This window comes from Schistocerca cancellata, chromosome 5, assembly GCF_023864275.1.
Source record: "Schistocerca cancellata isolate TAMUIC-IGC-003103 chromosome 5, iqSchCanc2.1, whole genome shotgun sequence".
Lineage (NCBI taxonomy): Eukaryota > Metazoa > Arthropoda > Insecta > Orthoptera > Acrididae > Schistocerca > Schistocerca cancellata.
The window spans coordinates 70,222,703-70,243,758 of NC_064630.1; the positions used below are offsets into that span (position 1 = coordinate 70,222,703).

The 21,056-nt window shown below is 42.4% G+C and overlaps 1 protein-coding gene across 1 annotated transcript in view; it reads left to right on the forward strand.

Annotated features, from left to right (window-relative positions):
• Nucleotides 1–21,056, forward strand: part of LOC126187866 (atrial natriuretic peptide receptor 1-like) — a 1,317,386-nt gene that overhangs the window by 651,308 nt on the left and 645,022 nt on the right. Inside the window, exon 5 of the mRNA XM_049929189.1 lies at nt 18,275–18,366. Within this exon, the coding sequence (XP_049785146.1) occupies nt 18,275–18,366 (92 nt within the window). The remainder of the gene's footprint in view (nt 1–18,274; nt 18,367–21,056) is intronic.

Below are 21,056 nucleotides of genomic sequence, written 5' to 3' on the forward strand. Positions count from 1 at the left end.
CCAGTGGTGTACGGCCAGTGTAGGAGATCGCTCCCCACACCATGATGCCGGGTGTTGGCCCTGTGTGCCTCGGTCGTATGCAGTCCTGATTGTGGCGCTCACCTGCACGGCGCCAAACACGCATACGACCATCATTGGCACCAAGGTCCTCGCTGATACCCCAGGAACAACAGTGTCCCTAATTTGCTGGGAAGTGGCGGTGCGGTCCCCTACGGCACTGCGTAGGATCCTACGGTCTTGGCGTGCATCCGTGCGTCGCTGCGGTCCGGTCCCAGGTTGACGGGCACGTGCACCTTCCGCCGACCACTGGCGACAACATCGATGTACTGTGGAGACCTCACGCCCCACGTGTTGAGCAATTCGGCGGTACGTCCACCCGGCCTCCTGCATGCCCACTATACGCCCTCGCTCAAAGTCCGTCAACTGCACATACGGTTCACGTCCACGCTGTCGCGGCATGCTACCAGTGTTAAAGACTGCGATGGAGCTCCGTATGCCACGGCAAACTGGCTGACACTGACGGCGGCGGTGCACAAATGCTGCGCAGCTAGCGCCATTCGACGGCCAACACCGCGGTTCCTGGTGTGTCCGCTGTGCCGTGCGTGTGATCATTGCTTGTACAGCCCTCTCGCAGTGTCCGGAGCAAGTATGGTGGGTCTGACACACCGGTGTCAATGTGTTCTTTTTTCCATTTCCAGGAGTGTATTTTTAGTGCTACTCATTCAGCTACACTTCTTTTTTACTGGCTACCAGTTTTCAGGCATATATTCATCAATGAAACAGAAAATGTTGTCCAGGAGAAATGGTTTTTTAAAACTTACCTCGCTACACATCAGACATTTTTTGTTATTGTGCAAATGACAAAAAATTTTTGTTGCTGCATATTGAACCTCTTTCTGAACTAATGACAGCTTTGACAATGGGTAACAAAGGTCGGTCATTAATTCCTCTAGTGTTGTAGGTATTCTTCCCAAATTTCGATGGATTTTTATGAAGAATATCATTGCAAACATATGCATTTTGACGACGTAGTTAAAATGCTTAGTTCCTTAAAAAGGGTTCCCGAGTTCGATTCCCGCCGGGGTCAGGGATTTTCTCTGCTTCGTGATGACTGGGTGTTGTGTGATGTCCTTAGGTTAGTTAGGTTTAAGTAATTCTAAGTTCTAGGGGACTGATGACAATAGATGTTAAGTCCCATAGTGCTCAGAGCTATTTGAACCATTTGAACCTTAAAAAGGTACCTACATGACGTCCGTGGGCGAATAACGCGTATTATTCTTACTGCTCGCTTTTGCGTAATCAGTACTTTCTCTCTAGGTAATGAGTACCTCAGAAAAATGTTGCGTAAGACATTATTGAGTCAAATATGCTCAGTATCTCAGGAGTTTGATATCTTTGTTTCCACGATTAGCGATTATACAAAGAGCAAATGTGACTGTACTTAATTGTTTGACAAGCTTAGTAATGTGCTTCTTCCACTTCAAGTTTTCAGCAATGTGTACATTTGGGGCATTCTACCCTATTTACTGACTTCCTGCTCATGTCCTACATCAACTGTTGATATGATTCTGTACGTGGTACGGAACTGAACTTAGTGTGCTTTTTCAAACTTGAGGGAGAGTCAATTTTCAGGAAATCACTAAACTGCTCAACTTCTGTTACTTTCTCTCTGATGGGATTTATTATAACACTAGTATTATCGGCAAAAAGTACCAATTTTGCTTGATGAATGTTAAATAGGTCATTCACATGTTAAGCCATAGGTTGTGGTTGTTGTGGTCTTCAGTCCTGAGACTGGTTGATGCAACTCTCCACGCTACTCTATCCTGTGCAAGCTTCTTCATCTCCCAGTACGTACTGCAGCCTAAATCCCTCTGAATCTGCTTAGTGTATTCATCTCTTGGTCTCCCTCTACGAGTTCTACACTCCACGCTGCCCTCCAATACTAAATTGATGATCCCTTGATGCCTCAGAACATGTCCTACCAACCGATCCCTTCTTCTAGTCAAGTGTTGCCATAAACTCCTCTTCTCCCCAATCCTATTCAGTACCTCCTCATTAGTTATGTGATCTACCCATCTAATCTTCAGCATTCTTTTGTAGCACCACATTTCGAAAGCTTCTATTCTCTTCTTGTCCAAACTAGTTATCGTCCATGTCTCACTTCCATACATGGCTACACTCCATACAAATACTTTCAGAAACAACTTCTTGACATTTAAATCAATACTCGATGTTAACAAATTTCTCTTCTTCAGAAACGATTTCCTTGCCATTACCAGTCTACATTTTATATCCTCTCTACTTCGACCATCATCTGTTATTTTGCTCCACAAATAGCAAAACTCCTTTACTACTTTAAGTGTCTAATTTCTTAATCTAATCCCCACAGCATCACCCGACTTAATTCGACTACATTCCATTATCCTCGGTTTGCTTTTGTTGATGTTCATCTTATATCCTCCTTTCAAGACACTGTCCATTCCATTCAACTGCTCTTCCAAGTCCTTTGCTGTCTCTGACAGAATTACAATGTCATCGGCGAAGCTCAAAGTTTTTATTTCTTCTCCATGGATTTTAATACCCACTCCGAATTTTTCTCTTGTTTCCTTTACTGCTTGCTCAATATACAGATTGAACAACAGCGAGGAGGGGCTACAACCATGTCTCACTCCCTTCCCAACCACTGCTTCCCTTTCATGTCCCTCGACTCTTGTAAGTGCCATCTGGTTTCTAGGAGTGGACCTAAAATTGAACCCTGTGACTCCAGCTGTGATTTCCTCTCCCCCCCCCCCCCGCCCCCTCCCCCCCGCCAGTCACTAAATTTTTTTAACTTATTCATCACAATCTTTTGCATTCTGTTTACTAAATATGATTCAAATCAGCTATTTGTAACGCCGCCACTTCCATAAAACTCGAGTTTTTCTAAGAGAGTAAAACGATCTACAGAATCAAAGGCCTTGGAAAGACCAAAAGATACCAACTGGCAATATATTATTATTTAAGGCTTGTACTATTTGATGATCGAAGGTATAAGTATCTTTTCAGTCGAGGATCTCATCTAGAATCCAGTTGTTCCCACTTAAATTTGTGACCTGTCTGGGGTACATAATTTTTTCCAATATTTTGGAAAAAGTGTCTGTAAGCAAATTGGACGATAATTGTTTAAATCTATCCCATCACTTTCTTATGAAGTCGGTCAAAAATTGTATATTTCAACCTGTCTGGAAGAATTCCTTGTGTCACTGATCCACTGTGTATATCACTAAGGACATTACTTTATAAGTCTGAACAACTTTCAATTATTCTGTTTGACATTTCATCACTCCCATACGAGCTTTTGTGTTTTTTTTTTCAGAATTTTATAACTGCATTAATTTCAGTGAAGGATTCTGGTGCTGCTTCTAATTACTTAAAGTTTTGTCGAATGAAACTTGCTCCACATCTTTTCCAGTTCACAAAAACAGGTGTCTGCTGATCCTACCACGAGCCGCGTTCCGATCTCCACTGACTGGCTTTTTACGTATTTATTTATTTTCGGTCCGCGTCAGGCGCAGCGGCTCCATTAGGGAACAATGGCGCAACGTGGTTGACGGCGGACCTGTCGGCTCGAGAGGAGTGCTCCTGACGTCACTCTTGGGCGGCTGTGGACTCTTAGCGACCCACACGCACGACGAGTATCGACAGTCCAGTATCGACCCCAACACTGTGGCGCCGCCCACGCACGTATAGCGCCTCCCCAGTCGCCAGCAGAGGGGCCGGTCGACGGCTGCCTCAGTTGGGCCCCGCGTGTTGCCGGCTGGTGGTGGCGTGGACTGTCTCTGAGACCCCCTCCGATTCGTTCCCGTTTTAATCAGCCGCTTTTTTTTTATGAAACGATTCGGCCAAAGGGACTTCACGGAAATTGGTGTGCCCAGAAGAACAGTTCAAAAGAACCTCCCGTGGACTCGCCCTCTCTCTCTCTCTCTCTCTCTCTCTCACTCACTCACTCTTACACGGGAGAGAACTGCATGCCGAAAAATCGAGTTAGCCGGGATTGAGCCTGTGTAATGGGCACGGGAACCAAGTAACTTAATACAGCACAGAGCGGGACCCAAATTTTATTATTTCGTTTAATATCTGTCGAAGAAACATCAGTACAAACCAATTATTCTGCTTGTTATGGACCCGTCCGTACGACATATTCCAGAAACTATCAGATATGAACTTGACAGAATTTTCCCCGGCAATAACGTTTTCACAACACTGAAAAAGGGATGTAGGCAACTTCAAGCAGTACAAATATTGAAACGACGTTGGAATATGTAAGAATTTCTTTTAATGCCAACATATTTCGTACACAGAGCACAATTAATGAAATAACCAGTCCACTGTAAATTCTAAAAGTTTTTTTAACACTTCATTTTTAGCCATATCTTCGTCTTTGTACACATATTTTCATGAAACCTAACCCCCCCCCCCTCCTTGCACACACAATTTATATGCACAGGGTGTTAGGATATAATTGCCGATATTGTGATCATTGGCACCGCGCACCTTAATATGCACCCACTTCAGTCTGTGCGGTCATAACTAGAGAGCGGATTGTATCCATCATAAAAACCTTAAAATATGCATGCAAATATTCATGAGAAATGCCTATAAATGCATGAAAAGTATCGAAATATTCAAGATTAAATAATAAAAAAACATGGTAATTACTGCGTGCATTATATCTCAAAGTCGAACCTGTGCATGTCAGTTACGAGAAGAGCGCCGACCACGCGAAAAATTCGTACATTTACAACGCTGATATAATTTTATGAATACTTTCTGGTAGAGGTTAGTATCGGGGCCTTTCTAGAATTATTTTGTAAGGATTTGCTTAAAGGGAACGCATACCGTGTTTCAAGAATTTTTCCTTCTTTGCTGTTGTTGTCGGTAACAAGCGGATGCGATTAGAGTGAGTCGCGGCGAAACAATGGATGTGTACAGGTCCAACTTCAGGATATATCGCACGCAGAGGGGCACGCTCGAAAACACCGTAATATTTTATTTAAAAAACAACGTACACTCATGAATTTTTTTTGAACAGCATTATCTTTTAATTAATGCTATGGGACCAAAGTATTATTTACAGATTATTTTAAATTTTTCTGCTGTTGTAAACCTAGGCGATCGAGTACTGTTCCAAATGTTTGGTAGTAAGAATTGTGTCTTCGATGACACAAAACATTTTTATAAGCAGAAAAAGACCGTTCTACATCAACTGAAGTAACAGGGCAGAATTTGAGTTTGGGTGCTATATTGAAGCTTATTGTTTCTGGTAAAAGTTCACCTGTCCCACTAATAACGCTATCAATTTGGCAAAAGAGTTCAAAGCCTGGGTCATTGTTCAAAATGTTTTCAGACTTTTCTTTAAGTTTTTTTGGGAATACCTCCGGCAATAAGGAGTTCACTAGAATAATTTTATTCATTAACTGAATAGATTCATTCTTCGCCAAACCTTGACTTTCAAGCTTTACAATACTTGCAGGTATATGGGAAAATTGGTGCTAATAACAGCAATGTTTTTTTTTTAATACTGGAATCATTAAAAGCTTCCTTGCAATGGCAAACTGTCAAAGCCTCTGCACTATCGAAGTCGCTTGCTACCCTCTAATGGTCTCGAAATGTTTATTGGGAAACAATACAGCTTCGATCAACGTACCCCAACGAGTTGCTACTGGTCCGGGAGGTAAAGGCACATTTGGTAGTTTTTCTTTGTAGGTCTTGATCCGAGCAGGAGCCTTTAGGAACACTTTCTTTGTGGATGAAATCAGTTTATTTACATTCACAAACGTGGAACGTACTTCTTCAGCAAGGTGATGTATTCCATGAGCAAAGCACGTAACATGAATCAAATTGGGATAAAATACTCGGAGGGCGCCGGCTGGTGTGGCCGAGCGGTTCTAGGCGCCGCAGTCTGGCGCCTCGGGCATGGATGTGTGTGATGTCCTTAGGTTAGTTAGGTTTAAGTAGTTCTAAGTTCTAGGGGACTGATAACCTCAGATGTTAAGTCCCATAGTGCTCAGAGCCATTTGAACCATTTGAACTCGGAGGGCTTTTCCTGCTTTGATCATATATGGAACAGCATCTGAAATAAACACAAACACCTTTTCATCTGCAGAAGAGTCTGGAAATATTTTTCTAATACCATTATTCAGAAATCTGGCGACCGTGGAATGACCTACTTTTTCAAGTTATTTGCAGGCTACGAAATCGGTAGAAGGAGGCTCTTCTTTTAAAGCACCAACAACTAAATTTGCGATCTAACGGGCACAAGTGTCTGTAGTTTCGTGAACTGATTTCCAGGTAATGCTCTCCATCAGTTAATTGCGTATTTCTTCCAGAATATTTACGTAAATCGTCGGTATGTAATTTTTACGGAACGTTGATTCATCTGGTATATTTTGATTTAAGCAATATATGTGCAGGAAGCCTTTGAGGACAGGGTTTGTGAGTTTGTGAAGACGAATATTGTTTGTAATGAATGCTTCACATGGATCCATATTAAACCGACCATTCTGGTTACCTTTGGACAAATCCCTGTTACTGCAACTTGCTGTTGTCGGAAGTTGTTGTCGTCGTCCATTCTTCTGCATACCTGTGATATGAATACTTGTCTTGACATGCTGGTCTGTCTGAAACTTTTTGTTTTTGCACGAAAAGTTTTTCTCGCAAACTCGACAGTGTAAAACAATTCCGTCATATGTAAATGCTCCAGGATGGTCAGCTATCCACGAAACGACGTTTCTTTTTTCAGGCAGCATGGCGCACAACACGTTACACACTACACCCCGTAAACACGCTCAGCTGTGTACAAGCAAGTAGAAAGCTAAACGGAAACAATGGACGTACGACTAAAGGCTTGCGTAGTTTAATGTAATTGCTGTCGACGCGTACGGTATGACAGCGAAGGGGGTTAACAGGGGGGTGCGGGCGCAGGAGCATTGACTCTGTCTGCCTGTTTCTGTTCCTCTTCTGTAATGATTTCCCTAGGCAGTGGCCTCTCGCTTACAGATTACACGCAGTTCTAGGTCACGGTCAATCTGTGATACATCAAAAGTAGATGGAGCTAGAGCCGGCTCGTCTAAATTTTTAAAATATTGTAAACATAGAGCCAAAATACGTAACGTCACTAGTTCTTAGTTAAAATACGCAGTAACTGCTGCAAAGGTGCCAAATATGCAAATCCACATGCAACATGCAAATGTATTGTTGTGTACACAGTTCTGCGTAGTGAGCGCGTACACAACTTTCCCAATAGAGCGCGCCCCTCTAAGCACAACAGCGCAGGCGCAGCGCTCGTCGGTCTCCGCACTACGAGATGCCGCTGCCTTAGAGACGGACCAAATTCTGCTTCCGCCGATCCGCGTATTAATATGTAAGGCAGCCAATGAGATTGCTGCTAATGTAGAACCTTTTCTCCTCGCGGATAACACTCGCGCAGTGATACTTGAACGCGCGATGTATTATATCGAGTGTACAGACCTCCGATTAGTCAGTCTGCATTTGTCTGCACCAGTCGGCACCAGTCTGCATTTGTCTGCATTAGTCTGTAGTCATGTTTCAGTCTGCGCCTAATAAGATTATCATATTCCTGTACATAGCCATGAAAAGAAATGTATAGACACTTTTGTTAAGTATCAGAGATATGTGAGAATAAGATTAACGTACCAAGACCAAAGGAACTTCAGATTGTCAGTTGTAAACAGCATCCAGAATCAAGTTACGTAATATCCATGCTTTTTATTATTTTAATAAATGTGTGTGAGAAGTAGTCAAGTTCTGTTTAAAGTTGGTCACCGTCAATCTGCTACTCAAGCGTGCAAGTGGCATTTCTATCGTCTGACCTAACGGCAGAAGATAAACACGCCACGATAAGACCACAAGACATATTGCTGACACTCTCCTACTTTGTTAGAGCGACAAGTCAAATAATCTGATGGTGTGTGTACCGAAGGTCTTACAGTACGCACACCACATGTATATAATCCGGTGTCTACTCATAACTGTACCGCTAAGTGGAATACACCTGTTGGTATAGATTAACGTTTTGTGTCCACGCGTCCACGCTTCAACGCCTGACCCGCTGCCAGGGAAAAGTACTAAATGTACTTGAAGGTACAAAATTTTGAAAAACACAGCCCTCAGTCGGGAACACAATTAATTTGTGACCTAGGTTTCAGTGTCAAAAGGGACACCGTCTTCGGACAAAATTAAAACTAAATGTTACAGCATGACGTACCAAAAAATACGAAAGCTGCGGTCATATCCGACAGCGTCAGATAGTCAGAATTAAAATAAAATGCAGCAGAGGTGCAAGCCACTAGGGGCTGCCATGTGTCCTCTGCTACAGTCAACACAAAACTAAAACATCATGTGACTTGTGCGCCACGGCTACTTCAAGCCAATACCGCCATCTGGTGGCTAATTGGTAAAACAAGCTATTTCGTAAACGTCTCTCGTAACTGCAGAGAGGGACATAAACAAACACCTGAACGGTGTGCATGAAGTAATTACAATAGCGGGATACTGCATGATATGAAATACAACTAATGAATGAGTGGCTGTAGTACAAAAATTCCAGAATAAATGCATAAAGAAGATATATACGAAATAATCCATTAAATGACATTACTGCTTGCTATAACAGATACGTTATAAAAACCAAAAAAAGATTTTTAATTTACGTATATGAGCCGTAAAAAGTATAAAGCAAAGGTATCTCTGAATCTGCAAGAAGTAGTTAGGACATCGAAGTGTTAGATCTCGTCAAGCAGCGGCTTTATACCATTGAAATAACTACTTCCGCGCAACTGCACCTGCTCGTTGAGAAAGAGTCCGTCATTCGAAAGTAAATGCTTAAAAATTTCCAGCTCCTCCGAAATATCAAGTTTACGTCCTTTTTTGACAATATGCAAAATTTCCAACTTCTCAACCCTTTTATGAGAGTGCCCTGTGATTTAAAAATGGTTCAAATGGCTCTGAGCACTATGGGACTTAACATCTGAGGTCATCAGTCCCCTAGAACTTAGTACTACTTAAACCTAAGTAACCGAAGGACATCACACACATCCATGCCCGAGGCAGGATCCGAACCTGCGACCGTAGCAGTCGCACAGTTCCGGACTGAAGTGCGGCCACCGCGGCCGGCCCTGTGATTAACAGGTGATCCGCAAAAGAAGAATTATTTGTATTATACAACAGTCGCTGCTTGACAGCCCTGTTGTTGTTGTTGTTGTGGTCTTCAGTCCTGAGACTGGTTTGATGCAGCTCTCCATGCTACTCTATCCTGTGCCAGCTTCTTCATCTCCCAGTACCTACTGCACCCTACATCCTTCTCAATCTGCTTAGTGTATTCATCTCTTGGTCTCCCTCTACGATTTTTACCCTCCACGCTACCCTCCAATAGTAAATTGGTGATCCCTTGATGCCTCAGAACATGTCCTACCAACCGATCCCTTCTTCTGGTCAAGTTGTGCCACAAACTTCTCTTCTCCCCAATCCTATTCAATACTTCCACATTAGTTATGTGATCTACCCATCTAATCTTCAGCATTCTTCTGTAGCACCACATTTCGAAAGCTTCTATTCTCTTCTTGTCCAAACTATTTATCGTCCATGTTTCACTTCCACACATGGCTACACTCCGTTCAAATACTTTCAGAAACGATTTCCTGACACTTAAATCTATACTCGATGTTAACAAATTTCTCTTCTTCAGAAACGCTTTCCTTGCCATTGCCAGTCTACATTTTATATCCTCTCTACTTCGACCATCATCAGTTACTTTGCTCCCCAAATAGCAAAACTCCTTTACTACTTTAAGTGTCTCATTTCCTAATCTAATTCCCTCAGCATCACCCGACTTAATTCGACTACATTCCATTATCCTTGTTTTGCTTTTGTTGATGTTCATCTTATATCCTCCTTTCAAGACACTGTCCATTCCATTCAACTGCTCTTCCAAGTCCTTTGCTGTCTCTGACAGAATTACAATGTCATCGGCGAACCTCAAAGTTAAACACCTTAAATTCTTGAAGGTATTTATCATCCCAAAACATATTACTCCTAATAGATATAATTATTGGTCAGTAAATGAAGTAAATACTGATGTAATGTTGTTCAGTACACCGTCCTCAGTCATCAATAAGAATGTCTGCACTTATACCGCCAACATCCTGTGTACACGATGAACAGAGTGTCAGAGTGCAGACACTTCTATCCATTTAACTGGCAAATGTCTGATTTTTCACTGTTTCACACCATGCGACTCGAGAACGTTTTTGCAGCATGATCCCCGGCCTCGAAACTCGTTGAGAAGAATTGTACCTTGCTGCGATGTCCATTCTAATGAACTGATTGACACAATGAACAATGCAAATGAGGGGATAAATGCAGGGCAAAAATGTCAACAGGTCGTTTTAAACATTTTTACATTTGACATTCTATCATCCCCATCCCTCCCTACATCTCAGTTAGTTGCTGTATTACACTCCCACTGTTTTTCTATGAATACGAGGTGCGGCTAGAAAAAAACCGGACTGATGCTGGAAAAAACATTTATTTACAATTATTTACAATTTCATGTTATCTCCTTCAATGTACTCTCCTCCTCCGTCTCTACACCGCTCCATACGAATTTTCCAGTGTTCATAGCAATGCTGCAGATCATTTTCGGTAAGTCCATACATTACTTCCGTCGCTTTTTCTTTTACTGCTTCAACAGTCTCAAATCTAGTTCCTTTCAAAGCTGACTTGACTTTAGGGAAAAGAAAAAAGTCACAGGGGGCCAAATCAGGTGAGTAGGGTGGATGATCTAAGATGGGAATGTTGTGTTTTGCCAAAAACGTCTTCACTGACAACGCACTGTGAGCTGGGGCATTGTCTTGGTGAAGGATCCATGACTTTTTTCTCCACAAATCGTTCCGTTTTCTCCGTACTCGCTCACGTAGGGTAGCCAGGACGCTAATGTAGTAATGCTGATTCACTGTTTGTCCCTCTGGTACCCAATCAATGTGCACAATCCCTTTGATGTCAAAAAAAAAACAATCATCATTGCCTTGAATTTCGATTTTGAAATTCGTGCTTTTTTTTGTCGTGGAGAACCAGGAGTTTTCCAATGCATCAATTGGCGTTTAGTTTCGGGATCGTAAGTAAAAAACCACGATTCATCGCAAGTAATAACATTTTGTAAGAAAGTGGGATCACTTTCAATGTTTTCCAGGATGTCAGAACAAATCATTCTTCGGCGTTCCTTCTGTTCAATTGTGAGACACTTTGGAACCATTTTTGAACACACTTTGTTCATGTTGAAACTTTCATGAAGAATCTGCCTAACACTTTCCTTGTCAACTCCTGTTAACTCAGACACTGCTCTGATTGTTAAACGGCGATCTTGTCGAGCAAGTTTACCGATTTTTTCAATGTTTGCATCAGTTTTTGCTGACAATGGTCTGCCAGTGCGGGTGTCATCACTGGTGTCTTCGCGGCCATCTTTAAATCGTTTAAACCACTCAAACACCTGTGTTCGCGATAAACAATCATCGCCGTACACTTGTTGTAACATTACAAACGTTTCACTTGCAGATTTTCCTAGTTTGAAACAAAATTTGATGTTAACACGCTGTTCTTTCTGTACACTCAACATTTTCCGACGCACAGACAAAACGTCAACTACTTAAAACAGACGCCACGGGCAGACTGAGTGCAGGAGGCAGATGAAACTCGAGCAGTAGGCGGAGCGAGAGTCACGTGACAGGCCACGCGACTTTCAGCCTTACTGCATTCGTTTTATTGTTTCACCAGTACTAGTCCGGTTTTTTTCTAGCCACACCTCGTATAATGAGCCACTTAGAAACGAAATTAAACTAAAATTTTTCCAGAGGTCTACAAGTTTTGCTTCAGTGTCGCCCCCTTAGCACGTCCATCCTCAGACGTGGAGGTGCTAGGGATGTCTCACTGTCGCAGTAATTTTTTCAGGCAGGAAGTGGTACGTGTGCCGTTATATAACTGCGTAGGCTTCCGCGGCCAGAGTCAGTCGACATAAAAGTTTTCTGGGTGTGGTTCCTCGTCATAATGTATAAAAATACTGCTGCTGGAGAAAAACCAACGTTTCCTCTGGCACAGAAGAAGGCCGCTGCAACCGTGCCTGAAACGTTGGACTTTCTCCAGCAGCAGTAGTTTTATACATTATGACGTGGAACCTCACCCAGAAAACTTTTATGTCGACATGTGCCATTGTTTCAGACATTAGAGAGATACGGTGATATGTCTGTCTCTGCACCCCACCCTCCCCTCCCACCACTGTAGTGATATGGGTATATTACCTCTAATTAACATCTACATAAAGGATGCAATCGTTTCGTGTAAAGTAAGCAATAAAAATAATAAAATGGACAATTCTGTTGGTAAAAAATGAAACTATGACTTTAAATTATACAAGGCAGGACTTAACGTAGCTTTAGCTCTACCATTAAGCATGTAAAGTTGTACTGTAAATTTTCTATCGTTTTGTACATTGGGGATATAAAACTTAACTTTCTAGCGCCTGTTACAGTATTATCCAGTTTCTACTGTGTACGGAAAGCGAAGTGAATGGCTGCTTGATGCTTTTTTTTTGGGTGCTGTGATTAGTGTAGTCTTTGTATTTAAGAGATCGTCGGAACCCTTCTTTCGACGCGATATTTACGGGAGTGATACGTAGGGGTATGAAATGTATGTCAACATTCTTCACTTCATACTGTTTTGTTGCCGTTCGTGCGCCAAGATAGTGAACGTTGTGAAAGCGAAAGCAGCCGTTTGGGCTTTGCAATCATGAGCTAATAGAAGGAAAATCTCTTCACATACACATCCGCACACTGACTGGTATAAAATCGCGTAACTGGTCGGATACTCCGCAAGCGTTCTACGCACGGGCATATTTTATTTACTAGGTGGTAGTGAGGAAATGTTTCGAAGCATTTCTGAAATTGCGATGGATCGTGATTCGTGAGATCGTTCGAAGGAAACGCTACTACAACTTGATTGGAGAATTCTCTTCGGCTCTTAAGTTTCAAAAAGCGTGGGCTCCTTTTCTTCCGAAAGTGCCTGTAAAAGAGCTTAGAAGTAAAAGCTGACATGCGCCTCAACGGAAATCTTTGTCTTTCTCACAAAAGAGGAAAATTAATCTGCAAAGAGCATCGCTGCGAGAGCTAAGTTGTCACCATTGAAAAGACCAAACGGCACATCGTACAATGGAAAAGTCTTCATTCTTCGCAAACAAACAAAGAATTCATGAACATGAACATTCATGAACAAAACATATGTATACGACATCTGGGATCGCCAAGCCTTCTTGTAGTGTGAGTTTCTGGAGACTGTAACCTTCACAAACAACGGTGCTTGCTTTAAGACTCTCGCTAAACATCTGTTGATTTAAAGAAAAGTCAGATAAAGGCATTTAATGAAATCTGTATCCATGACAACAAGGTAGACAAAAAAAGGAATTCTAAAGAGGCAAATAAATTCTGCGTACATTTACCATTTCTACGGACGTAAAATCTACCATGGAAGAATACGTAGCACTGTCATAAGCTTTAATTTTTCTTGATTGCTTGTGATAGGTTTATGCATAAGTAATATTAATCTTATGTGCTCATGGGACTGTGTGAGTATGTATGAAAAGAAATCACCCAGTGGATTTCGAATTATTACTGATTCTGTACTCTTCAATGAGACGTGCAACATCGCTGATAGAAGGTCTGGTGCTACATAAATTATACAGATGCGCATACCACAGTAAAACGTTGTTCATAAAAAGGTTAATTTTTCAATAGCAAGCTGCAAAGAGATTACGAATGCAAATTTCTAAAGACTTGTTTGAAACTTGCTATTGTAATTTTATTCATCAAAGAAGTCGAAGGCAGCTGAAGCAGGGGTTAATATACCCCTTGCGTATGTTTAAAATTTGACCCGTAGTGACAAATGTACACTAAAGAGCATATCACTAGATATGCTGTCACACCCAGTAAATGTCAATATTTCGTGTTCGTGTGTCCGCTGTGGGCAGACGTAATGTCTCTTTCACGCTTTATATCCATTTTCTAATTCACCTTAAAAATCACAAACCGGGTGAGATCTCTTCTGCGTGGCTTCAGGAAAAAACCATATTTTTACCGTCAGATTTCCATTTCTTCTCGTTAGGTGCCTTCTTTGGAGTTATAGTTAGACAGTTTTGTTGACGTGGTAGTGTGGAGTTGTGGAATGAGCGGGACATGAACTGGTAGTTTCACACCTCGCAGAAAAATGGCTCTGAGCACTATGCGACTTAACTTCTGAGGTCATCAGTCGCCTAGAACTTAGAACTAATTAAACCTAACTAACCTAAGGACATCACATACATCCATGCCCGAGGCAGGATTCGAACCTGCGACCGTAGCGGTCACGCGGTTCCAGACTGAAGCGCCTTTAACCGCACGGCCACAACGGCCGGCACCTCGCAGAAGATGTTGGATAAAGGCACATTACATGATTTGTAACGACGACCTACAAATGTCAGTTGAAACATGGTCCTGTTTGTTTAGTAATTTCAGGCAGTTCTCTGAATTCAGATTGTTAGTCACCATAGTAATACTTTTTCTTAGAGTTGGCGATTTTTTTCGTTTATCCTAAACGAACAATCTACTCCGAATTTAAAACGGTAAGTACCAATCAAGTTATAGCTGACTATCATTACTTTGTTGCTTTGCGCTTTGTCATTTCGAATATGGAACATCCACGATTTCTTACTGTGAAAGATGTAACTGAATTTATAGTTCATTTTTTGTTGGGTGTCTCTCCAGATGTGATACACCTGAAATTAATTCTTCGACTTGCCAAATTCCTGCGATTAGGGAACATCTTGTGGAAAATTTGGCGAAGTTCAGAAGTAACAAGTTAAAGGCTAGTTATGAACACCAGGACGCTAGATGACACCATTTCTTAATGTCAAATTGGGTATCACACTTTGTTGTTAGATGCGTTCTTCTGTAACTCTTCCGGTTTCTAAGTATTTTGTTGTCTTTGTTATTTCGTCTGCTCCAGTCAAACCTCTGTTCTTTGAACGGTCTCATAAAAATAATAAATCTCCTTGTATGGGATGAAGAGCACGTGATGCTAATTAAATAACGGAATAGGAATTTCGCACAAGCACAAGGCATTACCAGATGGTACTTTCCTTGTGTATTAGTGAAATTTGTACATGTTTACCTGACACAACTGAGTACGATACACTCCTCCCGAACAGGCCATGAAGGCCCAACGGTACCGACCGGCCGCCGTGTCACCCTCAACCAATAGACGTCAGTAGATGCGGATATGGAGGGACATGTGATCAGCACACCGCTCTCCCGGCCGTTATTTCTCAATGAAGTATATCCTCAGTTCGCCTGACTAGGGCCGAGTGCACTCCGCTTGCCAACAGCGCTCGGCAGACCGACTGGTCACCCACCCAAGTGCTAGCCCAGCACGACAACGCTTAACTTCGGTGATCTGACGGGCAGGGCCGTTGTAACCAGTGCTATAGACAAATACAAATAAATGAAGATTGAAAGCAGCAGTCACACATAAGCAACACAGTAACTCCGGAATGCACTGTTACTAAATGTGAGAGTACCATGTCGGCACCTCGTGGTCTTGTAGCTAAGGTTGCTGTCGCTCTATCTCGAGGTACTGGGATCGATTCCTAGCCGGCCTGGGAATTTCTCCACTGGGGCCGGATTTCTGTGTGTTGTCTTTAACATCATTTCGTCATCACTGACGCGCTAATAGCCGAAGTGGCGCCAAATAAAAAAGTTTGCATCAGGTGGCCAAACAAAACTCACAGACAGAAAAAACCACAACCATGTAACAGATTTAAATGATTAACGTTGCGAGGGTGAGGTAAACCACTTCAAATGTGAAATCCAGGTACATTAATAACCGGTGTAGCCGACAGGAAGTTGAATGCAAGCATGCAACCGTGCAGGTGCCGGGTGTGATTTTGTGTAATGGAGTTCTATAATAGTGGCACTTGGTCGGACAGTACAGGGACGTTAATGATATGGGCCTGCAATTTTGTGGATTACTGGGTCCTCTGGTGCCAACTCACATGCGATAGGACTGTGGTGCCATTTTTCAGTGGTACAATGCTCGTCCGCACGTAGCACTTGTCACTATGAACTGTGTTGTGTTGGCAGAAGAGCCAACACCGTGTTACAACTGGAGGCCAAAATGCACGCTCTTTAGCTCACGTAGGCTGGCGTGAGGAGGGAAGAACTATACTGACGTGAGGTCTGGAACATGACAAGGAATGAGAGTTCAGAAATCGGACACAATTAGTTCGATACTTAACTTTAATCCATTAATGAGGAACGTCGCTCTTGACGGTACATGATTCACAGTCTTATCTGTTCAGAAGACATATAGTAACTGAATATGGCGCCTTGCTGGGTCGTAGCAAATGACGTAGCTGAAGGCTATGCTAAACTGTCGTCTCTGCAAAGGAGAGCTTATGTAGACAGTGAACCATCGGTAGCAAAGTCGGCTGTACAACTGGGACGAGTGCTAGGGAGTCCCTCTAGACTAGACCCGCCATGTGGCGGCGCTCGGTCTGCAATCACTGATAGTGGCGACACGCGGATCCGGCGTATACTAACGGACCGCGGCCGATTTAAAGGCTACCACCTAGCAAGTGTGGTGCCTGGCGGCGACACCACAAACTGTCTGCCTGATACTGAGGCACTCCCACGGCCAACAAAGTACGCATATGTCACTCTGAAAAAACATGTATGGGGCCAGCCCAGACACTAACTACGTCACATAATCAGTATCCAGAACGTAAAGAACCAGTTACAGCATTCGTGGGGCATCAGGCCTAAGGAAGGCATACGGCATACAACTGCTTTATGACACCCGGCTCAACCGAATCAGTGCCTGCATCCAAGTCAAAGAGGATGCAAAATTGCACCGACATGTGGACTCATACCGACAACTTGCTAACAAGTTTGACTCATTCCTGTAATCACTGAAATAACATCGCAAACACTCTCAACCCGTGATGTTTTATTTCATTTCCTCTTCACCTGCTGCGTGCTTCAGATTTTGTGTCTGGCAGTGTAGTAACATGGGTACTAAAACAGTACAGTCGGTGACGAATACGACGTCGTTTAAAATATTCTACGAGACTGTGATCCACAATAAATACAGTTGTGTAATAATTATTCTGTTCACTTAGGAACCTGTAAATATTAAGAAACATTGAAGAGCACAATTTACAAGTTTATAACAAAATTAACTTTTTGCAAATATCTCACGACCATCTATTTAGTCCTCACGACCATCTATTAGAACACGCCCTTATTTGTCATATTATACAGGAAATGGCGTCTTGAAATGATTTGTATTTCTACGTTACTGGCAGCAAAGCAGGACGTGTAGAACGGAGGGCTGCTGTCGCAGTGCACTGAAATACGAGGGTTGGAAGTTAAATACTGGCAACTATTTATGTACAGGTCGTACAAAGTAGATACTTGTTTCAAAGTTTTACTTACCTTCAAAGTAGTCACCAGCATTGTGTATAACACGTTGCCAGCGATCTTGAAGTCGTAGGATACTCTAAGCAGTGCCAGTTGTGTTGACAGTTTTAGCGGCGCGGTCTATTGCCCGACGAATTTGTAGTGGTTCTGAAGCGACTGCCGTGAAGTGTTTCCCTCAGTATATAAATCGAGTTCAACTCACGAGGGCTTAAGTCAGCGCCTGGGAGGCGGCGCGTGGGTAGGAACGGGAAAAGGTAATACATGTCGGTACTGCAAGAACGTGGTTTACTGGTGCAAAAACAAGGTGATAAACGATTACGTAAGTTTGTACGTAGGTGCGATGCTGAAGCGAAGCGCTGATTTTCTCAAAAACGCGGGGGTGTTGACCCAAAATATCTTAAATTCCTTCGTTTTAGGTTGTACATAAGCGACCTACCAAATCTGAGCAGAATCGGTTGGCCGTGTCTGAGGCCTTCCCCTTGTTAGACCTATACCGATATTTACAACTATTCGTGCCTGATAAGAACTGGTTGAAATTTAAATTTAAAGTGTCGCCGTCTAAATGAAAAGTAATGCATAGTGCTCCTCCGATGATCGGGGGCAGTTCTTATGGTCTTTTGCTGTCTAGAGCCTGTCCAATCTTTCGGAAACACTGCCAGAATATTATGGGTGCTGTTGAGAAGTAAAATTACAAAGAAAACTTTCTTTTTGTTCAGGAATCACCGGAAACGTGACCATCGACGAGAACGGTGACCGCATAGCAGACTACGCGCTGATGGACATGAATCCGAAGACGGGCAGTTTCGAGGTGAGTATTCAGCACAGCAACCAAACTTCGACAAAGTATGAGAGAGGGCTAGTTCGCCCAACAGTGTGAGTCAGCACAAGATCACAGCCTTTTTAGGTGGTGCAATGTCCGTGAGAATCCATTCAGAACATACTGAAAGTATATAAAATCACTAAGAGAATACGTTGTCCGTTGTGGGATGTATTGTGCTGTACTGAAATCGTGCTTTTAGCTAATTTCGGTCGTGAGCCATTATCAAGCACATTTGGTACGTTATGTATTACATATCGTGCTCATCACATTTTTTCACGTCACATATATAGAACCAGAAGTCGTACTCCATCGTTTACATGCTCTAAGTTCTGCTGCCTGACAGCTGAACCCACGAAATTATATAAAACCAAAGCGAGAAATGGCTCAGCTTCTACATAAATAGGTGTATTTCGTACACTCAGTTTAAAAAATCGGCCCCACCTAAACTTGTTCATTCACTCCAAGCTAACTGCACAAACACTTCAATGGACAATGCACCTTTTTAGTACGTGCTTACAGGTTGTGGATCCCCACGGTCGCAAAATCTATATATAATCAGTTGTTTCTTTCGTAACTTCCCCAGTATTTCGGATTTAGCGACTAAGATTGCGTTGTTTAGTTGCAGGAAGTGGGGATGTCCCACATTTTGTTAAACATTGTAAGAAACAAGCAAAATATCTATTCTAAGTTCTTGATGTGAGATAATCCCGTTTTGTTTGGCTTCCAACATAGTTACACTCAGTTTCCTAAAGACAAAGATTGTTACCGGGTGTGTCATGTCTAAGGGCTTTTACTATCGTCGGTATTACGTATTACCAGTGCTGTTATTCTGGGGGAACGCTGGGGGATGCGTACCCCTAAACTTTTTCGTCGCCAAAGTAATTTTTTTACGATGTTGAGAACTTGGAAGAGTGCAAAGATTTATTTCACAGACATAAAGTTTTTTAAAATTTTTTCGTGTTGGTAATTGCAATACGAACTATACCAGTGCAGTTTTTTGTGGGAAAATCGATGTCATTGACTGTTTCAAGCATTTCGAAGCTGCTGCAAACGTTCTCGACAACTGAATAGCCAGCAGCCAGTTCGACAAGCATGTAGTGCCTTCGCCCGCTAATAGTGGGCGATGGTAGTGCTAAACGGAAATGCGTACGCTCAAATCGCATGCTTCATTTGAGATGATGTAAACCGAAGTGTTCGATACCATTTTCTCTTATATGCTTGTCTGTTTATCGGTCGGTATCGCCTGCTTCATTTGAGCTGTAAAGTCAACTGAAGACTCCGATACCACTTTTTTTGTTTGTAGTTCGACATGTTGATGACGTCATGGCTAAAAGCAGACGGGTGGTATCCCATGCTTCAGTTATAACTAATTTTCGCTGCATTATATCCCATGTCGGAGTACTCTCAATCTTTTTTTTTTTTTTAAGAGTAAAAGCAGTTTGTATTACTGTCACAAAATGAACCTGAGAGCACTGAGGTCACGCTATGTCCAAGGGAGATCTCACACGCAAGGGGCATTAATATAATCCACCTCAAATTAGCTATCTTTAAGTAACCACCAAGCGCTGAAATAATCATCAGAATCGGCCTGATAAGAAGAAAGCCAAGGGAAATCGTAACCACGACGATTTCTTGAGATCACCAAACCCACAGAAGTTATATAAAATCAAAGAGGAAAAGCAGTTCAAGTTCTGCGTAAATATTTCGCACACTCAATTTAAAAAACGGGTCCCATCTAAACTTCTTCAGTCATTCCAAATTAACAAAACAAGCTCTTCAATGGATGTAGTTACAACTCAGAAACACCCAAATATGTCACAAATCTTGATGTATTGCTAATTGTTTTACACAGTGGTTGTGTCATTACACCACCTTTCTACGTGAATTTGAATTAGATTCAATATAAAAAAGTATCGCAAAAGCTTAATCATGGCGCAGTGATGTTGCCTCTATATAACGCAGGCAAGAACTGAGATTTTCCACAATATACATTTATAACCTAAATTTTCGGTATTTGTGTACTGGGACGCCGCGCGGGATTAGCCGAGCGGTCTCAGGCGCTGCAATCTTGGACTGTGCGGCTGATCCCGGCAGAGGTTCGAGTCCTCCCTCGGACATGGGATTGTGTGTTTGTCCTTAGGATGATTTAGGTTAAGTACTGTGTAAGCTTAGGGACTGATGACCTTAGCAGTTAAGTCCCATAAGATTTCACACACATTTGAAAATTTTTTTGTACTTGGACGTATCCTCTGCCACGCACTTACAACAGTAGTAGGTTCATAGACGCCCGTTGTCTTACCGCCGCATCGTCATGTGCCCTCTGTTAGTGGCCGCTCCTCAATCCACCGGTAATTCCTCAATCCACCGGTCACTTCAGTGCAGCAGCGCTAACTTAAACTGGTACTGTCAAACATTTTCCAAACCCATTAATATACTTAATACACCACCAGACTAAACGATCGTTGTGGTCTCAGCAGTCTTTCTCCTTTTGAACATCGCCAATGAAATGCCACGCGTGGCTGGTTGGTGTAATCAAATAGGGACGCTTGCTATAAGCGACAAGTCACACAGCGTTAAAGGAAGAAGTAACAAAGACAGTAACTGATTTAATGAAGAACTGTTTGTCCATTTGCTGTAATATTACACTTTGTTTGATTGGCACCTACACAGCTACTTTG